Source organism: Pleurodeles waltl, chromosome 3_1 (assembly GCF_031143425.1).
Source record: "Pleurodeles waltl isolate 20211129_DDA chromosome 3_1, aPleWal1.hap1.20221129, whole genome shotgun sequence".
Taxonomy (NCBI): Eukaryota; Metazoa; Chordata; class Amphibia; order Caudata; family Salamandridae; genus Pleurodeles; species Pleurodeles waltl.
Window position 1 is genome coordinate 1555374559 of NC_090440.1, and position 26851 is coordinate 1555401409.

At 45.2% G+C, this 26851-nt stretch overlaps 1 protein-coding gene across 2 annotated transcripts in view; it reads left to right on the top strand.

Moving 5' to 3' along the window:
* ACVR1C (activin A receptor type 1C) overlaps positions 1-26851 on the top strand; it is a 1080214-nt gene that overhangs the window by 291700 nt on the left and 761663 nt on the right. For both annotated transcript variants that reach the window (XM_069225150.1, XM_069225149.1), the window contains exon 2: positions 3951-4181. In XM_069225150.1, the coding sequence (XP_069081251.1) occupies positions 3951-4181 (231 nt within the window). The remainder of the gene's footprint in view (positions 1-3950; positions 4182-26851) is intronic.

Below are 26851 nucleotides of genomic sequence, written 5' to 3' on the forward strand. Positions count from 1 at the left end.
CCACAGCCTGTGGCCCCACCCCTTTTACCAAAATAAGATAATAAACATAGTTTATTATCTTTTTTTGGTAAAAGGTTTGCAGCTGTTGCTGCTTGGGTGGGGGTTGACCCTCCAGTCCCTCTGGCAGGCTAATGATATGTACATTGTTACAACATGCTCGGCTTTCTGGGTCTTCAGCTCTGCCTTGTAAGGCAGTGAGTTGTTTACGAAGATCTTTCACAGCAGCAGAGTGCAACACTTGGGGAAGCGCTAGGTTAGATTACTTTGTCTCAGCAGACATGACCCTTTCCGACAATTTATGGTGATCATTGCACAAGAGGCCAATATCCATTGCTAATGTACCAATTCAATATCTTATGGCAGCCTTGGAGACATGTATTTCCTGAAGTATTATGTCAAGTTTATCACTGGGGGGGACCTGTATTGTGGATGGGATGCATTCCTCAAGCATTTATGGGAAGGAATCACCAGGGCAATTACGATGAGAGGTATCTTGGTCTGGCAACTGTGCTGATACTGTGCTGTGGTAGGTTTGATGCGACCCATGACGTATGTGTTAGTGGCCTGGTGTAAATGCAGTGCTTTCCACTCCAGAAAGGGGGACAACAACACCAGATTCAGTTACCTAGAGAGTGGAAGAAGCCCAGTGGGGGCTATCCCCTGCAGTCAGCTATGATCAAGTGAGATGATGGAAGAAAGTGCACCAGTGCAGGTTTCAGGGTTGGGCCATCGTCCTAATAATTGGGGAAGCCACTTAGTGCAGAGATATGTCAAATAGTGCAGATAAGAAGAAGGGGACGCAAGTGGATGGTATCTGGGGAAGGGCCTCCAACAAACTTCAATTCTGAGCCCAAGCTTAGTGGCTAGTAAGGACTCTCCACTAGAGAAGCAGGCTAGTGAGCTGGGGGGAAAGCGACTTGTTAGTCCCAATGCCAGTCTTTTTGACACTTGTCTCAGTCCTCTATGTGTCACCGCCACTGAGCAGGCAGGGAAAGGGTAGTGAGCAGCCCCGGTCAGGAAGGCACAGCACAACCAGCAGTTTCAGAAGTTACAGTGTGCAGAAACAGGAGACATATATAATAATGAATTGAATCCCCCAGGGTCGGCCCGTATGTTTAGTCTTACTGGGGCACTCGGCGTGCGTCTCTTTGCCCCAACAACCTGCACAAGGGTGTGTGTGGGTGCTTATAGTCACCTCAGTTTCACTGTGACCCTTCGTTGATCCATGTAGGAAGAGGCAGGAGTGGATGCTCGGAGCACCACCAGCAATGCTGGGAGTGGTAGAAGCTAGGCCGAAAAATCTCCTTGGGCCTGTCCTGCCTTTTGCTGCAGCCGAAGGTAACAATCCAGTCCCTGAATGGCAGCCTGGGTCTCTCAGGGTGCGCATGTGCCTCCCAATGGTCCCAGGGGAAGTCACTCAGTCCTGGGAGCTGGGGGAAAGAAGGGGCTGAGAGGGAGACAATCTCCCAACAGGAGTACAGCCTGCCACCACCACTTAGAGCCCCAGCAAGTACCCACCAGAGTGGCAGCCACTGTGCCGAAGAACCTCCTTGGGGCTGTCCTTCCCCTGCAGCAGCCAATGCCACCAATGGGGTCCCTGTATAGCAGGCTGTGTCTCACAGGACACGTGCTGGCCTTTTGAAGGTCTTCAAGGTGAGTCACAGACAGCTGGGGGATTGAAGGTGCTGAAAGGGAGAGACTCTCCCAGCGGGAGTACAGCTTACAGCCACCACACGGAGCCCCAGCGATCAGGACATAAGAAGGGGGAGCAATCCTCCAAATTGTGGCTCGTCCCTAGGCTGGTCCGCTCCATGTCGTCTCCCACTGCCCATCAATACACGCTCCAACAGAGAGGTACAGGAGTTGTGTCCCCCCACAAAGGCACCTGCATTTCACGTTGCAGGAGATGGATGGTGCAGGATAATTGGGGGATTTAGAGCACTCTTCAGATGCTCTAGAAGGATGCATCTGCCGTCTTCGGTGGTTGGCCATAGCCCCCTCTAAAACTTATATGGCAGCATCTTCTAATGCAGTCAGTAGCAAACACACATTTGTAAGAAAGTAAAATCTTAATAAAAACATAAAACGTATTTATCTTGAATCTCCCGTCAGCTCCCCCACCCCTGGGGCATTACAGCGATTGCAAGCCTCAATGTTAAATGTGTAGTGTATATTCAACCTTTTGTCACAGCAATAAACCTCCAGTGGGATTGATCAGGGACCTGTAAATCTTCCGAAGGGCTATGGTCTTTAGCTAACAGGACACCCTTGGGTTGGTAAAGAATAGCAAACAGAGTAAGTTATACAAAAGGCTTCAAAGGTTCAGTCTACAAGCTGAGGAACCATCTAGTGCTAAGGTTAACAGGGTGTTAGAACTATGCACTGCCTGGCTGGTTCATGGGTCTACCAAGTCTTACAGAAGGAGGATTCTTACGGCACCCAAGAAAAGACAGGAGTTATAGGCGTGTGCTTGTTCTACATCTTATTGTAACTAGTAAGGGCAGGGAAAGGAAAGTAGGGTGGCTCACTATGTTAGCAAATGAGGTTGTTGGTGCAGGAGAGAGCCCTACTCCAGGCAGCGCTCCTGCACTTTTCACCAGTCTCATTTGGTCTCTGGTAAAGGGGAAAGAGGACATTTTGGTGAGCTTCTCAGTATCTTTCGTCAGACTGGGTCTTCCACACAAGGAGCAGTTCGAAGTTATTTTATAGCACACTTTTGCCTTTTGTAAGCACTATAAATAACAGGTGTTATTCTGACTAATTTTAATGATACTCAACTGGCCTTGAAGGACAGAAGGCTGAGTTGGCCTTGGAGGGATTGGAATTTAAAATCTGCAGATCACAGCAAATATGAATGGCAAATTTTAACTCACTGACCCTCATTGCCAGTAGGCAAGTCAAAAAAAAAGCAGCATAACATTTCAGCAGAGGATTAGCAGGTGGAGGGAGACAGCTGCCTGTTCTAATGTCCATGAAACACTGCAATGAAGTCCACACGGATCTGATGTCGAGAAAGATGCTGGAAAAGGACTCAAGGTTGTATTCACAGACTTTAGCAGTCCATTGCCGATGAGGATGAAATTTCAAACGAGTGAGATGGGGCAAATGTTCATGCTTGTGATAAGGATAGGGCGTTGCTTGGTGGTTTTGTTTGCTCTCAGCACGTTTGCATTACCTGATCAATGCTTAATTTATAAATAAAGACGCGCCGGTGCACAAAACTCTCCTCAGTAACACGCAGCTGCTGCAATTAAATGGGCACAAAATATTGACGCAGCTAATCCTAAAGCCATCTAGCGTCTCTTTAATCCATTTATAGCCTTCTTCCTCCTCTTCAGCTCATTCTTGCAGCTTTCTGCGCTTTTCAGTCTTTCTCTTCCTCGTCTTTCTCTTGTGTCTGTTTCGGCAATCAATGCCTGATGCAGAAAACAAGTGCCGGCCCCCAAACATTAGTGCCGGTGATCCCCACTGGCATAGACGGCTCAAATTAACCACTGGGCCTGATGGCTACATAGGAAAGGATGTGTTCTGGGGGCCGAAGCAACCAACAGTGTATGGCCTGTTATTTCACTATTCTAGTCTTGAATCCTTGCATTATCCATTATATATCTGCCCAGAGGGTCATTAATGCGTTCTTCCATCCACACAAAAACTTCAACCTAACCACTTTTTGGGTGTGATCACCAGACATTATTGTAAAATATACTTTAAGTTGTACGTGGATTAGTCTCAAGAATTTGTGAGTTTTTGTAAACTGCTGTTTGGAAAATTGCATGACAAACGTTGAAAATTTGTTTACTGATGGCTCCGGAATCCTGCACGTCTGTTTAAGGCTCAGACCCGTACGGTTCTTTGCTCTTCCATTTAGATACGTGTAACATTTAGCAGCTGCAAATCTGTATAATTTTTTTTAGATTACGATTTTGCACTTGTTTTTATGTATCTATCAGGTTTGAAATGCGTATGCTTGCTGTGCGAAAATACGAACTTTACCTGCCAAACCGAGGGTGCATGTTGGGCAGCAGTCATGCTGACTAATGGAAAGGAGGAGGTGGTCCAGTCATGCATTTCGCTACCAGAGTTAAATGCTCAAGTCTTCTGCCATGGCTCCAACAACATAACCAAGAGAGAATGTTGTTTCTCGGATTTCTGTAACAACAGAACGCTCCAGTTACCTACAGGTGCGGAAAATTGATTTTCTATAAATGTACAAAATGCTTATCTTGAAAATACTAAATGCCCGTTACTAAGGAAAAGCATATCCCTGTTATGCGACTGTACTCCACAATGCTTACTATTTTGATTGTGTTTTAGATTAAAAAAAACACAGGCGTTACACATGCACTCAGACGTATGCCAATCCCTGACGGACCTCTGTGAATATTGGTAGAGATATTGCACGGCTGGAAATATATTAAACGAGTGGTAAAAGAAATTAGGATTTTGAAACACGTCGTAAATACATAAAACTGGTAAAAAGAAATACAGTATGAGTATTACGTATGCTTTATAATGAGTGTTTGCCCTTAAAAAGTATTTATTCAACCATTCTCAAAGGGAAAGGGGATCCAAGGGGACCCCTTCCCATTTGCGAATAGGTTACCGCCAACTTTGGCGGTAAAGTGTGAATGTTTTGTGACCGCATTTTGGTCACAAAAAATTCGTGCATCCAATTGGTATTTGGAAAGGACACCCCAAGCATGCCCCTTCCATATACTGACTCGCAAACCCAAACTGCGATTCGGTAACAGGTTACTGAATCGCAAATTAGGCTTTGTACAACTAAAAAGGCATTTTTGCATTCGCAAACTGCCCAATTCTTTGAATCGAGCCATTTATGAACTCAATAGTACAAACACAGTTTCTGCTGAAGACTGATTTATCTATGTAAACAATTGTATGACTAATATAATTTGGTTCAATTTTGCCTGCATCAAGAAACACGTATTGGCAAAGCCAATAGCTCTCTGCTGCAAAACGTTTATACTGGGTTTGCAAATTGAAAAGGGGCGACTGGTGTTCATGGGTAAAAGGGGCGGTGCCCTGCCGCCTTCATAAACAGAGAGCAGCTGAAAAGAAATTACTGCTCTGAGACAGTGCTGTGTCTCTTGGGTGAACTCTAGTGAACTGGGAGGAATTACAAAGCTCCATTTACTTCTATGGCTGGGGGTGGGGCAGGCCGATGAGGATAAAGAGGGAGTGGGTGGCAACAATTTTTGATCATCACAGAGGGACAAGTTTTAGGAGGGGTCAGGGGGCTCCTCTCCTGGCAGTAACATGTGTTTACTACTGCATTTGGTTTCACTTTGAAAAAACATTAGTGAGCTGAGCATGACCGAGTGCTCTAGGTCTCAACGTAGAGGCCCAAGAGAAGGGAGGGAGAAAGGAACCAGCTGCAGACAGCAACAGCACTCGTGGACTAAGAGGTAAATATGCAGTTAAGCTTCTGCATCAGGGACATCCCCACCTCCTACCCCCACCCACCCCACCCCACCCTACCCCACTCCCTGATATAGCAGCTACAGGGGGCATTCTTGATGGGCCTCTTCTATCTGCAGCTCATCAGAAAAAGGCTCATAATAAACTTGGGAAGGTGAGTCAGTGAAAGGAAGGAAGGACTGATGGGTGAAAGGGTGAATTGATGGAAGAATGAGTTAAAGGATGGATGGTTGATAAGAAGTGTAAAAGAATGGATGAGCCAAAGGGAGTATGATGGATGGATAGATGGTGTGAAAGGATGGATAGATGGAGCGTAAGGGTGGATGGATGAGCAGATGGATGGATGATTAAAAGGATGGATGAATGGTGGGTAGGAGAAAGGATGGATGATAACGTGGATGGCTTGGTTTGATGGATGCATCAGGGGCAGCTCTCCCTTAAGGGCTCCCCAGTTACACTGCAAGCTCCTTGTTTTGGGGTCCATTTATGTTGTATCAAGTGAGTACTTATTCACTCTTGGTACATGTATAATTTAACCTTATGCAGACATTTTAGTATGGGATAATTCCATAGAAAAATAAACTTTTATGGTGCATTATGGGACCAGTAGTTCATAAGAAACACACTGTAATCAGTGTCAGACATGTATTGAAGAAACGATATTAACTAAAGTGAAAAGTATACCCCATGTGATTCCATCAATAATATGTCCATTAGTCAAATCGATCCACCTGAGGAATAGAGTGTTTGTACACATGTTGAGAGAGAAGAATTAGGCACAAATGGCGGATGCAGACCAAATCTTGTTGGAGAGTCAGTCTGCTAAATCTCATGGCCACTCCAACAGTGCATGTTACTCCTCACTGTCAGCATCAGTTAAGGACGATGATGCCATCCAGCCACCCCATCCAATCCTGCAGCCAGTTGTCAGGCTCCAACAACAGCATCAAACAGTGCAGGCTCATAGGCCCCTAGATGTTTCTCATGCAACCAGCCTTTTGGGTCCCAGGCAACTGCAGAAAATCAGGTGATGTTTGGTGGACTTCAGTCTTCCTTGCTACAAGTTCAGCATCTGCAGCAGAAACAAATGAAAACTGTGAACACAAAATTGCAGACCACATCAGTGAGTTTCAAAACAGAGCCTGATCAGGTCGCAAGCAATCGGTCTAGGATGGACACTAAAATGGACAACAACATGCCTTAGAGAAATTGTGCCTACAAATGACAAAGTAAAATGCCAATCAAAGGCAAAGAGAGAAGCAGTGCTGCAAATTTGGATGCCTTAACATGGTCTATAAGAAGACTAGCACATGCCATCTCTACCTTATCAAGGCATATTCTGACGCTACAGGGAGAAATTGGTCACTTCACTGGGGATGTATTGAGGGGCCTCAGGCAGATTACAACTGCTATGGAAGCCATACAAACTGCCCAAATTGCAAGGGGGTTAATGGCAGACCATCTTGCTAGTAAGGAGTTGTCCAGCATCAGCAGCATTTCTGCCACAGATAAATGTGTGCTGCAACGCCATGGCAGCCCTAGTCCTGCACCTCAACATGGTGACACATCCTATACTGGACACAGTCACAAAATGCATTGAGGGACACAGAAGGGTAGGGCCTACATTCCTGTTTATTTTCCAGTCATGCTTTAGCCGTCTTTCATGGTACATTATATTGCATTTTGTTTTAAAGTTACAGATTGTTTCAGAACAATTGTGAAATACCTGACATTAAGGATGTCTTTACTTTGGAACATCAAACAAGTGTGGATGAAATGTTTTAAAACATTTTGTATAACCATATATTACTTACCTAGAAAAGTAATGTGTGGTAATGTTGTCCCCGCGCCTTCTTCCCTCTACTGCTCTGCTCTCATTTGTAGGTTGCTGAACAGCTGGCCCAGGATCTTCATCCTCTGAATCCAAGTCTGAAACCTCGATGTGTAGGCCTCTTTTGGTGACAATGTTGTGTAGGATGGCACACGTTGCTACTATTTTTGGGACATAATATAATGCACCCCCACTCTTCTGCAGGTGTCAGAAATGTGCTTTCAGCAGACCAAATGTCCACTCAATAACACTTGTGTTGCAATGATGTGCAATATTATATTGTAGTGCATTTTGGGAGGTGTGGGGCTTTGGGCATGAGCACTATCACCTGAAAAACATAAAGTAGTGTGAGCCTGCATAACATTTTGCAAGGAAACACCAAAAACATATCTTTATTGACATTTCATATCAGGACCTAATAAAAAACCATCATGAATCTCCCCCCTTTCCAGCTGTTCGCATATACTGCTGTGCCTAAACATAAAGAAATCATGCTATGGCTGAAGGAGATGAAATCTGCCTGGGACAAAATAGGATTTCCCCATTACTGGAAACACCCTGAACTGATTCCTAACAATGCAAGGCAACTTGTCAAAAGGAGATATTGGGGGAAAACCAATGAAGATTTTGTGCATCATAACAGGGCGGGCAGGCTAACAATAGAATTTCTTCAACTTAAACATGAGCCCCGGCCCGAGAACTTCATGAATCTCCCTATGCCTCCATATGCCCGTGCCTTATATCTCCAGCTAAGATATGGCACCCTGCCTATTAACAGCTACACAGCTCGTTGGCCATCAAGCAACTCTTCAACTGATAGATGTATACTTTGCCACCATTGTAAGGAAACAATTGAGCACATGCTGTTTTTCTGCCCTTTATACAAGAGCCCCAGAGGGAGGTGGATCATTCCCCTCTGTAAAAATTTATTACTGCAGGACAGAGCCAACGCCATCAGAATATGCAAATATGATACATCTACACTGGTAGTTAGCTCAGTCACCAAATATCTATCTGAAGCCTGGTTTATCTGTCATAGGTATACCTCAGCCAAGGGTTCTTGAGTTGGTTAGGCATCTCTCCTGTCTACAGAAGGAGATTTTAATAAGACATATTTTTCTCTGTTTTTTTCAGATGTGTCATGTAATCAGATATTTGTGTGAATTTTTTCAACTTTTATGTGGTCTCTTTAGGAATCTCATTAGGAACTTGCGGTCTCTTATATAAGCAGTAGAGACCCTATAAGTTTATAGAGATGAACTTCCACCCAAAATTTGCCACAACACTTAATAAAACATTATATATATATGACAATGAATTTCATTAGTTTATAAATCGGCCAAGATACTGAGTTAAGTTCCATGGAAGGTACCAGCTGTATATATCTGTATGATGGACACAAGCTTTTTATCAAAGTTCTTTTATCTCATTGTATATCTTTTTTATTGTATTTTAAGTATGATCATAGTCGTAGTTCTAAGGATTCCACCATTAACATTTTACCTGATTGCTGGATATTGGGTTTTATCAGTATTATGTATGATTGTTATTATGAATTTTAACGGCTCAAATTCATCATGTAAGACTGTTTTTTTTTATTTTAATGGTCTAAATTGTTAGACCGAATGAACACAAATAAAAATAAAATAAAATCATGCTAGATATTGTGACACTGTAGGAAAGTGGAGTATTACGTAGTAAGGCTGGGTAAGTCTCACGATGCAATACTCTCACAGTACCCCAAACTGGGTCCTTTCGATTCATACCAATAAATCCCTAGCTCAATTCTGGTCATGTGGCAAATAGCAGTTAGGGTTTACTAAAGGAACATGTGTCAAGCATTTCAGAGTACCAACATGGATGATAAGTAAATTACACCACTCAAAAGAAATCCAACACCAATTTATAAAAATAGATAAGATTTTTATCTTAGTTTAGACACCAAAATGAAGTGAACAAGATACACTTAACCAGGGATATTGATTGTAGAGTGAAAAACAAATCAGTAATTACAAAGCTATCAAACTCTACCATTGCGTTCAATGGAGAAAAACACTACTGACAATTGGTGACTTGCAGATTGAGTTCAGTGGAATCCCCTGGAAGTTAAGGTTATGTGGGTCCCAAGATCAAGCTGAGACAGTCAGACCAATTTAAATGGACTCGAGGAACCCAGATGAAGAGGTGTCCCGGCTGTTGTTGGTGCTGAACGCTGGAGGTCGTGTTCGGGGAGCCCACTCAAGGTTAAGCCAGTGTTCGGTCCTGAATCAGGATTCAACAGGCAGAATATCTTTACCTAGCTCGAGTGCTTGGTCGCAAAGGTGTGTTTGGCTATCCTTGGATCTGAGCAGGAGCTGCTGGTGCTGATTTGAACACTATGTGCTGATGATGAAATGGATGCAAAAGTGTGACAACGGAACCACTGAGGTGGATAGTTGAAGTTGCAGTGGTGTTCCCTCAAGGAGCAGTGTGGGTCGAACAAAGTGGTCAGTAGCCGGACTGGCCACCAACAAACCTTGGCAGTGGCAAACATAGCATTGGGATACTTCGACATCCTGGAGTCCGGGGAAAGCAGTAGTCATCTGAAACTTGCTGGGGGTCAGGACTACGTTTCCCAGAAGATACTAGACCACTTACTTTTGGGTGATCCCTTGGTGGGCCTGATGCCTAGTAATGTCTTGTTTCCTGTGGTGGGGTTTTTATCTGTTGGCTGCAGGGTACAAGCACTTCTAGCCCAAGGGAGTTCTGATGATTCCTTTCAGCTGCCTTTTTCCTCCTGGAACTGATCTCTGATCAGGGACAAGCCATAGTCATGCGCAGGGGGGCTGGCACAGGAACAGAGTTTTACACACTTTTCTATGCAGAGTCCAGGAGTTGCAAACAGGGGTATCTTCTCTTTCCTTGGTTGCAGTTCAGTGCAGATCTGAGGTTCTGGTGTAGGGGGTTTTCTTTAAATCCTAGATTTAGGGGCCTTATGAGTTTGGAGGACAAGTGGCCAATCGGCTACTAGTCCCAGCAGCTGATCCGCCCCTGAGGTGACCACATAGGGGAGAGTGTCACCTTTCCTATTCAGAACCTTCTATTTTGACATTTTTCAAAATGGCAAAACCCATCTTCCGCTGTACAGACTAGGTAGCCCAACCTAGGGGTGTGGTTAGCCTTCTGGGGTGTACTCCTCCTGAATACCTAATTTTCCCACCTGCCCAAGTGAAAATGTACCTGGGAACTGAGGGACGGTTTCATCCTCCTCTGGGGGACAGCTCACTTGCAGATCAGAGGCGGTGTACCCTTTGAAGTGCACTTCTTTGATCTGCCATTTCACTAGCCTTCCTACCGGGAAGGCAGGTGACACGTCCCACCCAGGCAAGCCTTTATTTCTGACTCCTGGGAGTGTCCACACTTCCTTGCAGGGGGTTAGAATCTGTCTGTGCTGCAGCAATTGCAGTCTGTCAGCCGGTGAACAGGAATTTCTTGGGCAACCAAGTAGGCAACGTCTGAGGTAGTCATCTGGGTGCCTGTTACATTTAAATCTGGCTTTGGATTTGAGTCAGTTTAATGAGACAAGTTGTTCGGTATCAAACATGACATAATTCAGCAGGAACAGAATGAAGTTTGCGTTCTCGGAGCTCCCGGGTATCAGCCCTTGTTATCTAATGCCCAGCTGATCACTTATATTAGTCATTAATTGAAAATGCAACTATAGGAACTTATATTCTAGCACTTATATGTCCACATTTTTAATGTAGTGCTGACAGCCTATTGGACTCAGGAGGCCTGCCGTAGGGAGAATAGCATTTTTACTTTGCCACACATGGTAAGGGCAAAGTTGAGCTCGAGAAGTTTACACTGCTCCTGCAGTCTGCAATGGCAATTGTCCTTTCACTTGAGTCACTCAGGGTGGCATAATCAGTGCTTCAGGCACTGGCGACCCCTTTAACAACCATGCCCCGGGTACCACTGGTACCATATACTAGGGACTTATACAGGGGTTAAAGTCCTTGCCAATAAAGGATACCTATTACACATCAACTTTAGGGAGAGAGCACTGGCAATGGGCCTGGTTAGTAGGCTTCATTGCACTTTCAGATTTATAACCAACCACACTGGGGCAACAATTGTGGAGGTGACCATTAAAAAGGGCACTTTTCTACAGACACAATGGGGGTGATTCTAAGCTTGGCGGGCGGCGGTAGCCGCCCACCAAGCGGGAACCGCCAGAAGACCGTACTGCGGTCAAAAGACCGCGGCGGTCATTCTGGGATTCCCACTGGGCTGGCGGGCGACCGCCGAAAGTCCGCCCGCCAGCCCAGCGGGAAACACCCTTCCCACGAGGACGCCGGCTCAGAATGGAGCCGGCGGAGTGGGAAGGTGCGACGGGTGCAGTTGCACCCGTCGCGAATTTCAGTGTCTGCAAAGCAGACACTGAAATTCTTTGTGGGGCCCTCTTACGGGGGCCCCTGCAGTGCCCATGCCATTGGCATGGGCACTGCAGGGGCCCCCAGGGGCCCCACGGCACCCCATACCGCCATCCTGTTCCTGGCAGGCGAACGACCAGGAACAGGATGGCGGTATGCGGTGTCAGAATCTCCATGGCGGCGCAGCAAGCTGCGCCGCCATGGTGGATTCCCATGGGCAGCGGAAAGTCGGCGGTACACCGCCGGCTTTCCGCTTCTGGCCGCGGCTGTACCGCCGCGGTCAGAATGCCCGGCGGAGCACCGCCAGCCTGTTGCCGGTGCTACCGCCAACCTCCGCCATGGCGGTAATTACCGCCAGGGTCAGAATGACCCCCAATATCTCTTACTATATGGTGGGCATTACACACCACTTAAATAATGAGAGAATCTTTAGTTTTCCTGTTACTGAAAGCATATTCAAGATTGGGTGGAGGACATATAGACACATGTGTCCCATCTATGTACCCTATGACATGGTGAAATTTGGCAATCCTGTAAAATAGCAATTTAATACTTTGCCTTTCCTGAGCTTTCCTGTGTGGGTATTTGTGCTGATGGATATAGAGCAGCATGGCACCTAAGAATGCACAGAAGAAAGGTGAAAGTACACTTTGAGACACCTCTCCTGACACAGCAATCACACCCTGGTAATGAGAACAACACCTAAACAAGACACAAACAGTTAGGAGCGCACCTGCCTGACATCCCAGCAATTAATCTGCCCCATTGCATCATGGTAGATGTAGTATCTTCAAAAAACGAACTCCATTAATTTTTAAATATTTCACCTTTAAGGCTCCCTTGAGCTACTGGGCTGACGAGCTCTGGAGCAGGCACCAGCATGCCAGGAAAGAGGTACTGAAACCGGGGGATTTATGGCAGCATTCCCAGCACCCCGCAAATATGTTCTCTGCTGAAGAAGGGACTAACCCAGAAACACATGTGTCCAGAGATGCACAGTAAAGGCTGTACCTACTTAAAGGTGAAATATTTAAAAATTAATGGAGTTCGTTTTTTGAAGATACGACATCTACCATGATGCAATGGGGCAGATTAATTGCTGGGATGTCAGGCAGGTGCGCTCCTAACTGTTTGTGACTTTAAAGGCTCCCTTGAGCTACTGGGCTGACGAGCTCTGGAGCAGGCACCAGCATGCCAGGAAAGAGGTACTGAAACCGGGGGATTTATGGCAGCATTCCCAGCACCCCGCAAATATGTTCTCTGCTGAAGAAGGGACTAACCCAGAAACACATGTGTCCAGAGATGCACAGTAAAGGCTGTACCTACTTAAAGGTGAAATATTTAAAAATTAATGGAGTTCGTTTTTTGAAGATACTACATCTACCATGATGCAATGGGGCAGATTAATTGCTGGGATGTCAGGCAGGTGCGCTCCTAACTGTTTGTAACACCTAAACAAGAGTAGGGATTGAATTGCTGTGCAGATTACTGCTTTCTAAATTTGGCAGTAACAGGACAAAAATGTCCAATATGACATTGCTACTTGGCCTGTATTTGTCATATATTTCTTCCTCTGTTTGGTGAAAAATGGTCAGCCTGACTCTTAAAATTCTATCTTGACTCCAACTCCAGGGCGGTCCCTCCGCTATGGTGTAGAAGTGTTGCGCCTCTGAAGAAAGGCAGCAAGAAGCGAAAAAAAAAATGATAATAAAAGTAATTTATTATCATTTTATTTTTCAGCTTAGCCAGTGTGCCCACTACGGTAGGGCGGGTGGGGCCATACACTGTGTCAGCAGGGGGAGGAGCAGTGCTAGGTGCACTTTAAGGGAGCGGGTCTGTTTGGCTTGTCATCTAAAGCCAGCCAATCCAACAAGCACACTAATAACTTTCCACCCAAGCAGTGTTTCACAGCCAGGTGGAGACCAAGTGCAGGCTCCCACTCCATAACGGAGTGGCATTTTAGCCAGCTGAGGTCAATACCAGCACTTATCTCATACTGGTTAACAGCATGAGAGAAGTGTCTGAATTGGGTGGGAAGGGTAGCAGCAAGAGAACCTGGGGCAGGAGCAGAGGAAAACGTAGGGTTGGCAGCAGCAGGTAAGTCTTTTTTTAAAATGTTTTATTATTATCCCCCCTCTCTGCGTGCTGCTCCTCCCGCTTTGTGCACAGCCCCTCCAACCATTCCTGGCAGCAGCCTCCACTGCTCCACCTTCTCCTCTGATGAGCAGACAGTATCTGCATCATCCTTGCAATCATTTACAAAGCAGCCATTGTTGAAACACCAACGTATTCCAGGCGTGCTTTTATACTTTCCACTCAGTTTATTTTGGTGTTCAATTTCATGTGCAAACAGAGCTTTTTGCTACTAGTCGCTATTTGTGACTGCCTCTACCATACTGTTTGTGAATCACAATTAGGGATTTCTCAATTGTGATTCACTATTTTATGTCTCAAAAAAATACCAACTCACAAAACACTTAGATTGCAATTCCTAGTTTGTGAATGGCTTTAATACATCGCTAAAAGCCATTTCTCCATTCAGAAAACACATTGCGACCAATTTGTGAGTTGCTATTTTTTTCATACATCAGGCCCCTAGTGAGGAAACTCATTGCTGTAGACCCCAATATTGCAATCCCATGATTGGTTGTTGCCTAGGTGGCAGCCGTGCAGTTGACCCTTGGAAGGAGATACTGGACCATTGCTAATGAGTCCTATATTGCTAATTGTGCCCATTCACAGGGGACTTGATCCTGGCCTGTAGGGCATATCAATGGATCTTTTTAGTGCTGAGATTGCAATAGAACTTTCTAAAGGAAAGGTACTAGGGGAGCACACCAGGCTTATTTATTTAGTTACGGAGGGGCAGAAAGAAAAAGAAGACAAACATTAGGAACTGAGGCAGCAAAGAGCTCTTTCATTTGTAAATTCTTTCAACATTTCTCCAGATAATGTAGAACGGATTTTTTACCTATTTTAACCATAATTCAGGTTCAGATTAAATGATCAAGGAAGTCATCTTTGGATCTATTTTATACCAATTTGTATTGATTTTCACATAGCCGCACAGATACATATCATAGACAAGTGTAGACAAGTTGCAAGATCATAACACTGGTTCCCAAAGAGGGCCTAAAAAACTGTTGACAGCGAGTAATTCACAACAGGTTTTGGTCCTGAACAATAAACACATGAAAGAACAAAAGTAAATTGATGGGTCATAACAGTTGCACCTACTATAGAAGTAGTTAAGAAGCAAGACGTATAAGCACCAGTCCCTGAGGTGAGTTCCCGATCTCTATGCATAGCCAACAATATGGGAAGGGTAGCATCCTGCAAACTTCAGGTCAGAACATTTTTTGTGCATGGATGGGTTGGGGATAGATATAAACGAATAGTTTGTTGAAACACCATGAAAGTAGTACAATAACTATCTGGTCGGCTAAGGACTCTTTCAACTCGGTGGTATTACAGAGTGTTCCCGTAATTTGTGTAGCAAAGTGTCCCATTCTATGCCAATGGAGATCCTGCAGAGGCCTTGAGCTTTTTTGGCTGGAGGCATTATACCTTGTGAGGGCAGGCTGAAATGAGGTATGCTCTATGCAGGATGTTCTGCTAAAGATATTGAAATTTGGCAATGCAGGAAAGTTTGTGTTGGTACCCTAGAGCCCTATTCCATTCGTTCTGCATCAGGCACCAGCCTATATCATGCTCCCACTACTGACTGGTGGAATGCAAAGAGTAGTGTGTTGTATATGCCATGGCCTGAGTGAACCATGTAATGAGTTTGCGACCACTACCTATGGTATGGAGCATGTGTACCAGAAGATGTGTTTCTGGCTCAGTATCAACTATTTTCCACAAGGCACTTCAGTTCGACAACTAGTGTATTTCATGCCAAGAAGTAGCCTAATGGTAAGTTGTGATCATCCTAAAGCTGCGTGAAGGGAATATGTGCAGCTTTGAAACAGCTTGCAGACAGTGTCAACCCCCATGGTTTTTCCAGGCTACAAGACCATCTCTCCCAATCAAATCCGTGAAGGGGAAGATAGAACTGATATGTATCTCCAGCATGTAGGGTGGGAGGGCCGACAGCAGTCATAGGCTTCTCTGGTAACTGGTGCATGCTATTTGCAAGAGATTATTGAGTCCCCTAGTGACTTTAACCTGCTGTAGGAATGTCTCTTGTACAATGTGTCAGGCCCTGTTCAGTGTGGGAGAACCCAGCCCTTCTAGTAGGTGCTCCGCTAAGCAACGAGATGGCCACTGCATTTGCACCGCTAGATAATAATGTTCAAATTGGGAGCTCCCAGGCCGCCTCTCTCTATTGAAAGCTGGAACTTGTGCAACACGACTCTACATTAACCCTTGTCCCCGAGAAAGCTCCCAAGTGTGTTGTGTAGTGCACAGAAAGTAGTGTGTGGTACATGCACTGGAAGGTTGTGGAAGAAATAGAGTAGGCGAAGGAGCTTCACCATGTTGGATAAATACACACAATCCTGGATGGTTAGCCACCCGAATGTCAGTTGGGGGTGTAGTAAGGTGATGGCCCTAGTGAAATTGCATAATCAGATTCCGTAAATTTAGGTCCTTTACATTCTCGGTCTCTCTGTGTACCGTCTCCAAGGTTGCGTTCTCAGGTTCTCGAAGAGTAAAGCGGTAGCACATCTATTTCTAAGCTAACATTTCATGTGAAAGGCAGCTAAAAAGAAATTACAATTTAGTGGAAATGGAAAAAGTTTCCCACATTATGGAGATTCAAACGTAACATGGCTAAGCTAACACAGAGTTAGAATTGCACATTTTATTTACGTTACTTTAAGCATTGTTGACTCTTGCAACTATAAAATGTCAGTTATATTCTCATTTAAAATTCATGTTACAGTTGAGGCAAAATGAAATAAACAGTTAATACATTTAAATTAATATGCTGGAGAACTACATTTCTTCAACATTAATACACACAACATTACACAACATTATCATATCAAAGGTAAACACACTCTAGCTACATAGGAATTGTTGTAAAAGCATAGTCAATGGTTACATTTTAATTAAATGCACACACATTCAACACAAAAAATGCACAAACATTCACCCCCCCCCCCCCCACACACACAACACTCCCCGCCCCCCTCCCCTGCCGGAGCACCCACTTACCTGTGTTCAGGGGGCCCTCTGGCAGGAGACGGGACGGGCGCTGCTGCCACCAGCAGCGTCCGCCAGCATAACACCGCCAGGCCGTAATATGGGTCATAATACGGCTAGCCTCAGTCTACTGGCGTAACTCTGCTGGTGGCAGCAGCGCCACCTTACCGCTATCCACCAGCATGGCCACAGCCGGATTTAAGCCATTCTTCTGACGGAAATCCAGCTGTGGTCATGATACGGCGAACGGCTGGTAGCCGCGGCGATGGTCTTTTGGCAGCCGTCGCCGCGGCGCTAGGCGGTTTTTACCGCCAATATCATAATGAGGGCCTATATGTGATACCATATGTCAAGGGAAGACTGTGACATGTAATTTCCTCACTAGCTGATGCAGGCAGTTGTGTACAAACATAATAATTATTTATGTCCATTGAGTACTCATAAAGCAATTTGTACTATGCATCTGAAGAAAGATATCTTCTGGAACTATCTACATTTAATTATTTGTCCTCTAGTGTAAGCATTTTACCATCAGTAAAAACTTAGGAACTAACATTTGAGTTTCTGCGGCATACTTGTAAATCTAATGTTTCCTAAAAGGTGTAGATAAACTTAACCCAATAAGCAATGCAATCATCAAACTAACTGTCACAACTAATACTCCTATGCATATATATCTTCCTCTACTACTCTTGTTTCTGTGGGGATCCATGAGTTCTCCAATTTCAGAATGGTAATTAGAAAGCAGCAACAATAAGAGCAACTGTCTTTCTCAGTCTTGTTGTTTTCAGAAAAGCAAATAGCAAGCAATTGTCTTTCAACAAAGTTCAAATGTTAATTACAATATCTTCATTAATTTTTCTTAACTCTACTCCCTGTTCTTCTAAGTGACAACCCTACAATGAAAGTTGCACACTCGGACCTACGTAAACTTCTTTATTCCCTACAAAGGTTATCAAATGTTGCTAATAAGTGCCTAAATGTCTCTGATAAACCCGAGGTACCAAGTCACTAATATTCACATCCAGGATAAAATGTCTCGGTCTATCAAGGTTCTGTTGGATACGAATTGTTAAAGCAAAAGTTTCCATATTCTCTCTCCCAATCACTTACTGCAAAATGTGCCCATTCAGGTGTTGATTACTATGTCCGGGTTCTGTCCTTCTCTTTATTCTCTGGATCAAGGGCCATTCAATATCACTGTCACTCTAGCCAGACTCTTCAGTGTCTTCTGTAATAGTTTATGGCACTTACACTAAAAGTACAATCTGTTCACTTAGCCACTGGTCTCCAGGCACAACTCCTTTTACTATAGCGCTAGGTTTTCATCAGCATCTGAGTTTTGCACAATCAACCTTTCTTGTCTCAACCCTTCTGTACCAACTGCTGCTGTTGACTCACTCATACCCCCCTCAAACTGTACATGTGCTATTTCAGTCACTTGCTCATCCCCAACAGCTTGAGTATCCTGCTTCATTTGTCTCACTGTAACCAGTCCTTCAGGGACAGGTGCTGTTTAATCAAGGGGACCTGGAACGTTGTGAGTGTTTGCCACATGTACCTAGTTCGGGAGACCACCACACTTCTTAGCTGCCATTGTCACTAGAATGACCTGATGCAGCCCTTTCCACTAAGTCTCCAAGCATGACTCCGAACATGCCATCACCATGACCCTGTCACTTCGACACAGGTCATGGCTGTGTTCCTTTTGCGGCTGTGTTGTGGCTTCTCAAGCCTGATGAGACACAGAACAAAATATATCAGCCAGTCCTTTGAAATAAATGAGTACCATTTCATCTGTAATGTTTACAAGCACATTTGCTGCACAGCTGGTAATCTCATGGCACGGCCCTTAATTATCTTCTGGGGAGGCAATCCTGTATTCCTGTTAGGAATACTGCATAGACTTATCAAAACAAGAGGTAATGCATTAGGCCATTTCTATGATATGGAAGCACACACTTTAGCCAGTCTGGATTTCAATGTGCCATTAACTTGTTCTACCAGGACAGAATCCTCTTGCCTCTTGAAATGCTGCACACAATAACTTCAGGACCTCACTATTGAAGTGAGTCTCTCAGTCGGACTCTAGAGGAGTCGGGAATCCAAAACGTCAAATCAACCACCTAAGCAACAGCTTTGCTTCTGTGAGAATACCATCTTTCCTTGTTGGTTATGCTTCAACTGAAGAAGAGAAATGCATACCACAACAAAGATGAATCTCAATCTCTTGCATTCAGGCAGTTCTATAAAGTCCAACTGCATTACGTTGAAAGGTGCTCCTGATCTGTCTTTGTGACTCAGTTTGTTTGCCTTAATTCTTCTGTTGACGTGTGACACATCTGTGTCAAAGAGCATCTGCCATTCTTACCATTGCATGAATGGCACACCATTGCATCACGTCCTGCATGAGCTGGACCTTGGTAATGCCTAACCAGAGGTGGTAATAAACTGTTAGGCATCACAACTCTTCCATTATTTGAAACCCAAATATCATCCTAATGTTTTTGGCAGACACTGGAACAACTGCAATGTGGACACACAATTGTGATGCTTTCAACAAGCATTAAACTCTTTCTCCATTCTTTATCGGGAATCCAGAAGAGGTCATAAGACCTTTCTGGGACCATAATTGTCCAAAATCATGACCAACACCACGGGTGTACTGTTTATTGGTGAAAATGGTTACCTTTAGCTGTTCAGAAACATACCATGCTCTGGTCAGGGCAATCAATTCAGCTACTTGGGCAGAAAGGATTCCTTGAAGCCAGGAGGCTTTGACCACACCTGAGACAGTACAGACTTCATGGGCAGCTCTAAGGTTTCCTACACAGTCTGTCCAGCAGGAGCCATCAACAAACATTACAAGATCAGATTCAGGGAGTGGGGATCTTGAATGTCAGGTTTCGGCTTGTTGCATAGATCAGTGACATCTAGACAGTAATGCTCAATATCATCAATATCAAACATTTTCTTATTAACAGGCAAGGGCAACAATGTGGCAGGATTCAATGGCAAACAATGTTTTGAAATGATATTAGGAACAACCAGGATCATCTGTTCATAGTGTGTCAACTGGCTGTTTGTTAAGTGCTGGTTCTTGGTGTGTGTTATCAAAATTTCCACTGAATGAGAGACAAAAACATTCAAAGACCTATAGCAATGCTTTTGCACTGTTCAATACTCACACAAACTGAAGACACACATTTGAGACAACAGGACAATGCTGCAGCTACTGGATCAAGTGTAGCTGAAAAATATGCTACAGGTCTGTGCTAGTTTCCGTGTATCTGGGTCAGCACTGAGAGTGCACACCTCTTCCTCTCCCTGCAGCACAAAGTAAAGCATTTTCAGAGCGAACCGCAACATAGATTTTCACTCAGCTCTGGAAAGGCACTTTTGCAATTGTCATCCAATGGTACTAGTTCAGACACATCCTGCATGTCAGGCTCTGTAAAGGCTTGGTCAAAAGGGAAAAGTTTGCAATCCACTGATGACAGTAGCCAACCATTCCCAAGAACATCCTGACTTCTTTCTGAGTTGTTGGGAATTCATTTTCAGAATTGCTCAGATTCGTTCTTGTGACACCTTCCTTGCACCTTTCTCAATGTGATGTCCAAGGTACAGTACTGCAATTTAGCTGGGGTAATTTCATGTCCATTATCAGCTAAGTGGTTCAACAGGGTAACTGTGTGTTTCCTGCAAGCTTCTTGGGAATTTGACACCACTAAACAGTCATTAATATATTGAATCAGAACTGAATGATAGGGCATCTCAAGGTACTCTGGATTGAAGATGAAAGGGCTCTTGGTAGACCCTTATGGGAGTCGTCACAATGCCAAAACAAAATGTGAAAAGAAAGTGACTTTTCTCATGCAATGGCATGGAGAAAAATGCTTGTCTGAGGTCAATCACAGTGAACCACTTGGCCTTACATGGAATCTGAAACAAAATCACTGCTGGATTTGGTACTGTAGAACAACATAGAACCAATATTTCATTGATTTATTTTAAGATCTTGGACAATGGAGTGTTTTCAATTGGGCTTCCACAATTTCATAATGCAAGAGTTACATGACTCCCCATTATCTCTTTTAGAATTCCTTGTCCCATCATGGACTCAGTTACTGGAGTGATCTCTGCAGTAGTTTCAGGTGTCATGTTGTATTGTGGGATTCTTGGGTCTCAGCATTTGGCTTCATAGTTATCTTGACAGGTTTAACACCTTCGATGAAAAGTCCCAGACTTCAGGTAACACAGTACCTCAACGAAGGGAACAATGTGACACTTGGGATTTGAGTCACAATTTCAAGTGCCACATACTCATCATGGGTTTGTATCTCAAAGCCTCTTGGTGCACAACAGATTGAACAATTTAACTTGCATAGCACATACAGGACTTGAATCACACACCACAATTTGGTGCTCACCTGTAAAGTACTCTATTTTTACAGGTACAACTTTTGTTACAAAGCTTATCAATTGTTCAATCAATCAATGACAGCATATGTAAAGTGCAGCACTATCACCCCTAAGGATATCAGGGTGCTGAGGGTGCTGTGCCTCTGTCAAAAAGTCACATCTTGAGTCTTCTTCTGAAGTATGCCAGGGAGGGAGCTGTTCAGAGGTGGAGGAGAAGGCTGATCAAGGACTTCGCTGCTGTGTAGGAGAAGGAGCGGCCTCTGTAACAGCTGGGATGGATGCGGAGTGTGTGTGTGAGGTCAAATGAAGGGGAGCACAGTTGTCTTGTTGGGACATAGAAGCTCAGTGGTTGATGTAGGATGGCCTAGGTCGTGGCACGCCTTATATGCAAGTGTGTGGATTTTGAATTGGCATCTGTTCTGGATGGGGAGCCAATTGAGTTTCCTGAGGTGTGGGGTGATGCTTGAGCACTTGGGGAGGATAGGGATGAGTCTGGCTGCAGTGTTCTGTAGAGTCTGGAGACTTGTAAGTAGCTGGGATGAGACTCCGGTGTAGAGAGTGTTGCCATAGTCAAAGCCGCTGGTGACCATGGTGAGAGTGACTGTCTTTTTGGTGTCGGTCGGGATCCATTTGAAGATAAACCAGAGCATACACAGTAGAAGCAGGGCAAAGTGACTCAGTTTACTATCATGGATAGTTGGCAGTCGAGGATGATGCTGAGGTTTTGTGCGTGGTCTGATGGAGAGGGCGTTGGTCAAAGTTCTGCTGGCCACCAGCTGTGGTCCCATACAGAGGTGTTGTTCCCAAAGATCAAGACCTCCGTTTTGTGGGTGTTTCGTTTGAGGGAGCTGCTTTTCATCTGTGTTGCTATGTTGGTCATGGCGTTGCAGACGTTTGCTTTGGTGTTGTGGGGATCTTCAGCGAGTAAGAGGATTAGTTGCGTGTTGTCGGCGTATGAGACTTTATTGAGTCTGTAGGATCTGATGATGTCTGCAAGGGGGGTCATGTAGATGTTGAACAGGGTTGGGCTGAGGGAGGATCCTTTGTGTATGCCACAGGTGATATTCTTTGGTATAGAAGTGAAGGGAGGAAGGCGGATGCTCTGTGTGTGGCCTGAGAGGAAAGAGTCAACCCATTTAAGGGCATTTTGTTGAATGCCTTTGTTGTGGAGTCTAATGAGGAGAGTGTAGTGGGAGACTGTATCGAACGCTGCAAAGAGGTCCAGAAGGATCAGAGCTGCTGACTCTCCTCAGTCGATGAGGGTTCTGATGTTGTCCATGGCAGTGATAAGCGCAGTCTCCATGTTGTGGTTGCCCCAGAATCCTGATTGAGAGGTGTCAAGAAGGTGGTTTTGTTTGAGGTAGTTGTTGAGCTGTTGGCTGATGGCTTTCTAGAGCACTTTAGCTAGGAAGAGGAGCAGGGTGAACGGTCTGTAGTTTTTGAGGTCGCTAGGGTCAGCAGAGGGTTTCTTTCGGAGGGGTCTGACATCTGCGTACTTCCATTGGTCTAGGAAGCTTGCCGTCAAGATGGAGGTGTTGAGGATGAGGGCTAGGTCCGTGCTAATAGTGTTGGCTCTGAGGTTCAAAAGCCGGTGGGGGCAGGGATCGGTGGGTGCCTTAGAGTGGATGGATGACATGATAGTTGCAATGCTCTATGTGGTAATCAGGGACCAGGAGGTTATTGTGTGGCTGGTTTTCGCTGGTTGAGAGATGTTGTCTAGGCTGGAGGTGGAGGGTTGAGAGTTGAAATTGTTGTAAATGGTGGTGATCTTGCTTTGGAAGTAGTCTGAGAGGGAGGGACAGAGGTCCTGGGATGGGTGGATGCTGGTCTCTGTGGTTATCAGGTTAGAGATTTCCTTGATGATTCTGAAGAGTTCTTTCATGTGGTTGGCTGCTGTGTCGATGCGAGCAGTGATTGGTGCTCTTTTTGCTGCCTGGATGTGGTGGTAGTAGTTATTGAGGGCTGCCCTGTAGGCCGCTCTGTCGGAGGGGTCTTTGGTCATGCACCATTGTTTCACGAGTTGGTGGAAGTCCTCTTTGGAGTTTCTGAGTTTGGAGTGTACCAGCTTGCTGGCTTGGAGGTATTGTTGGTTGTAGCTGGTTTCAGCGAGGTGACTCTGTTGGCGGATTTGGTTATCAAGGTGGTGAAGTTTTGAATGGCCTGGTTGAGGTCTGCCAGGGGTTCAGGTTGTGTGGTGCCTAGCGCCTGTGCCCATAGGGTCTCGGTTTCCTTGCCTGAGCTTCAGTGAGGGGGTGCTGAGGTGCTTTGAGGTGGTGTGCTGGGAATTGTAGATGGCAAAGTGGATGATGGTGTGGTTGGTCCAGGTGAGTTCAGTCACACGGGTGAAACTGATTTTGTCACTAGAAGTGAAGATGGTGACCAGTATGTGTCTGGCTTTGTGCGTGGGTTTGGTGATCAGCTGGGTGAGGCCCATGTTGCTGACGTTCTCTACGAGGAGAGTGGAATTGGTGTTGTTAAGGTGAAATTGAGAACGCCAAGTAGGACATAGTGGAGGGAGTCAATGGCGAGGAGAGCAATGAGGTTGACAATGGTGTCGCAGAAGGCTGGGTGTGGTCTTGGGGGTCAGTATGCAAGGGTGCCTCCCATTGTGGTTTTGAAATCGGTCTGGAGTCGGAAGTTGAGGTGCTTCATGAAAGCCATTGCGATGTTGTTGGTGATGGTGCATTGTATGGTTTCTTCGAAAATAATAGTGATGCCATTGCCATGTTTGTTGGTGCAGTCTCGGTGTGCCTTCTTGTAGCCATAATGGATGGCCGTGGCGATGTCGGGAATTGACAAAGGTGTTAGCCATGTTTCAGTGATGAAGGTGATGTCTGGGTTGAGGGTGGTGATAGTGTCCCAGATTTCCTTGGTTTGTTTGTATAAGGATTGGACGTTTAGCAGGATGCACTGGAATGGTGCTTGGTTGTTTGTAGTCTTCTGTTGGGGTGCAGTGCAGGCGTTAGTGGGTGCAGATAGGCCCACGTTGCAGGAGAAACGGCAGTGTAGGCAGGTGAAGGGTCCCTTGGTTGAGCGTGGAGTTGCCGTGAAACAGCTGTTGATGGGTTGTCCGATGTTCAGGGCCTGGAGCTCCTTGATGGTGTAGCAGTGGGGGGTGGGAGGACCAAGGGTCCTGGTGCTGGGCGTGGTTCAGACACAGACAGGTGCAGGCGGGCTTACCTTTGGCACACCTTCAGCATGCCGGCAGTACGTGCCCTGCACACAGCCGCTGCACACCCACGCTGCAGCCTCCATTGTATGTCCTGGGAGGTGAGAGGGGATGGGGTGTGAGGAGGGAAGGCAGGAGGGCGGGAGCAGCAGTGGCCTGAAGGAGGCATTGACAGGGGTGTCAGCAGATCAGCAATGCAGATGTAGCTGTCGCATACAGGCTCAGGAATGCGGTTTGGGCTGTCACAATCAGGCTCAGGAATGCAGATGGAGTTGTTGCAGTCAGGTTCAGGAATGCAGGCAGGACTGTCAGTGGTAGGCAGGAGGGCTGTGGACCAGCTGGGGAGCTGTGACTGGCCCAATCATTGATTTGAAACTCCTACAACTTGGATCTGTTTCCCCGAGAGGGACAGGTTGGGAACCTCTGCTGTTCTTACAGTAGAGTGGGTACCATCCGTGTCAACCAGAAATGACATCTGATGTACATTCATGTTACCATCAACATATGGGCCACTCTGGCTTAACTCTAAGGATGCTCCAAGAATGCATTCCTCCCGGGAACTATCATTGGGAACTATATGAGAACTACTCATCATCCAAAGAAATCAAGGGAAACTGAGTTGCCATGGGGTTGGAATTTACATTTGTGACTTGGGTTGAATTTGTAAAAAGAATAGATGATGTGGAAATGTGGAACACATCAAACATTTACCCCCAGTCACAGATCTGGGTTTAATCCATCAGTTTTGTTGCTTATTACGCCATCCCAGTTTGGACCCAGCAATATGCAAATCAGTCTTGACCCTGCTCCCCATGGGAACAGTCCAGCCCAAACTGCGAAGCCAGGTCCTCCCTGGACTGGAAACAATTATCCTGGTACAGGTTTCGAGGTATCACCCCTCATCAGCCATACTAGCTTGAATCCAGTGGCACAGTGAACACAGGACCCATGTCTGGGCATACCCTTCCCACTTAGGGTGACAAAAGCGAAAAGAACAAATGATGGAGGGATTGTGGAACAAATCCAACATTCACCCTCAGTCACAGATCTGGGTTTTATCCATCAGTTTTTTTGCTCATTACGCCACCCCAGGTTTGTCAGGGAACATTTGACTGTTGTTGGGGCATCGGAGCTTGTGGAACCTGCATCTGTTGTAGTGAATCCTATTTACGTTTTATAGGAATCAGGAGTTTAGCTTAGCCTTCTGGCTTGCAGGCCTGTGCCCTGTCACTTAGTGACTTTTAACCTACTTAGCTTCCTCTGTTTTAGCACATTTATTTAATTATTTCTTCCAAGATGACTGCTATGTTTATAGTTAGGAAGATGTTTTAGTTTCACATTATCAGTGCCACTCTGTAAGGGGTCACTATCAGCATCAAAGATAAATGAGATACGTAGGTGTTCATATCATGTACTTTCCCAGTTTCGTGTGACAGTAAAAATGTACCTTTTCAGCGAATTGTTTATATAATTGCTGCCCCGCCATCAACGCTATCTATGCTACATGTCGCCTTGATGTAGACCCAGCCTTTTTGTCACCACGGAGTCTGATGTAGAGACCTCATTCCAAGGTAACACGGGTTGGGGGGCTCTTCTCATGGATATGGTACAGGCAGATTAGGTTAAACACACCTAGCTTTCTTTAGGTTAGAGATTAGGTTCATCATGCTAAGGCATTAGGGTTCATTTCACACCTACTTTATGTCTTATGTTATTGCAAGATGGTGGGGGTCATTGTATTCATGACTCTCGTTTTTACCATTCTGTTTCTTGCATTGTCTATTATCCTTATCATTGCAGCCCATGCAATTTACAATAGATCGCAGTCTTATTAAATAAAACCTATTGTAAACGGCACTGCATTTCTTTCATTGCCTGCATGTGACTGAGACATGTTGCTCATGTGGGAAAAGGGTAATCTCCATTTAATCACGACTCCCCTGAGATGTCGCAGTCTTGAGTCCATGCGTAAAGGCTGCCACAAATCACCTTTTACTGTTTGGGTTTTTGATGAGGTACTGCTTGAGAGCCGGGAGGGTTGGGCCGACAGTTGCAACTTGTTGTAGGATTGGCCTAGTCACCTACAAACAAAAGTGCTGTCATCCCTAAACCAGCAGTCTATTTATGACATGGTGCCACCAACCATGGTGTTTGGGCACTAATTTACAGAAGCCCTGAGTATCTCTTTCTCACACACAATAGGTAGCCTAAGTACCATTATACTGAGATGTCAGTGGTCTTTGGGTAGATCCTCCTCAACTGAACGCGGAGCACCTGACTAGGCTATAAGTTGTTAGAGCTCGAACTATTAAAAGGACTTACTCCCCATTTGGTGTTCCAACTCTTTACCTATTACACAATATGGTCAATGCCATAGACATTCCTGAGAATGCCAGACAAGCATTAACACTACACCTAGTGGCACAT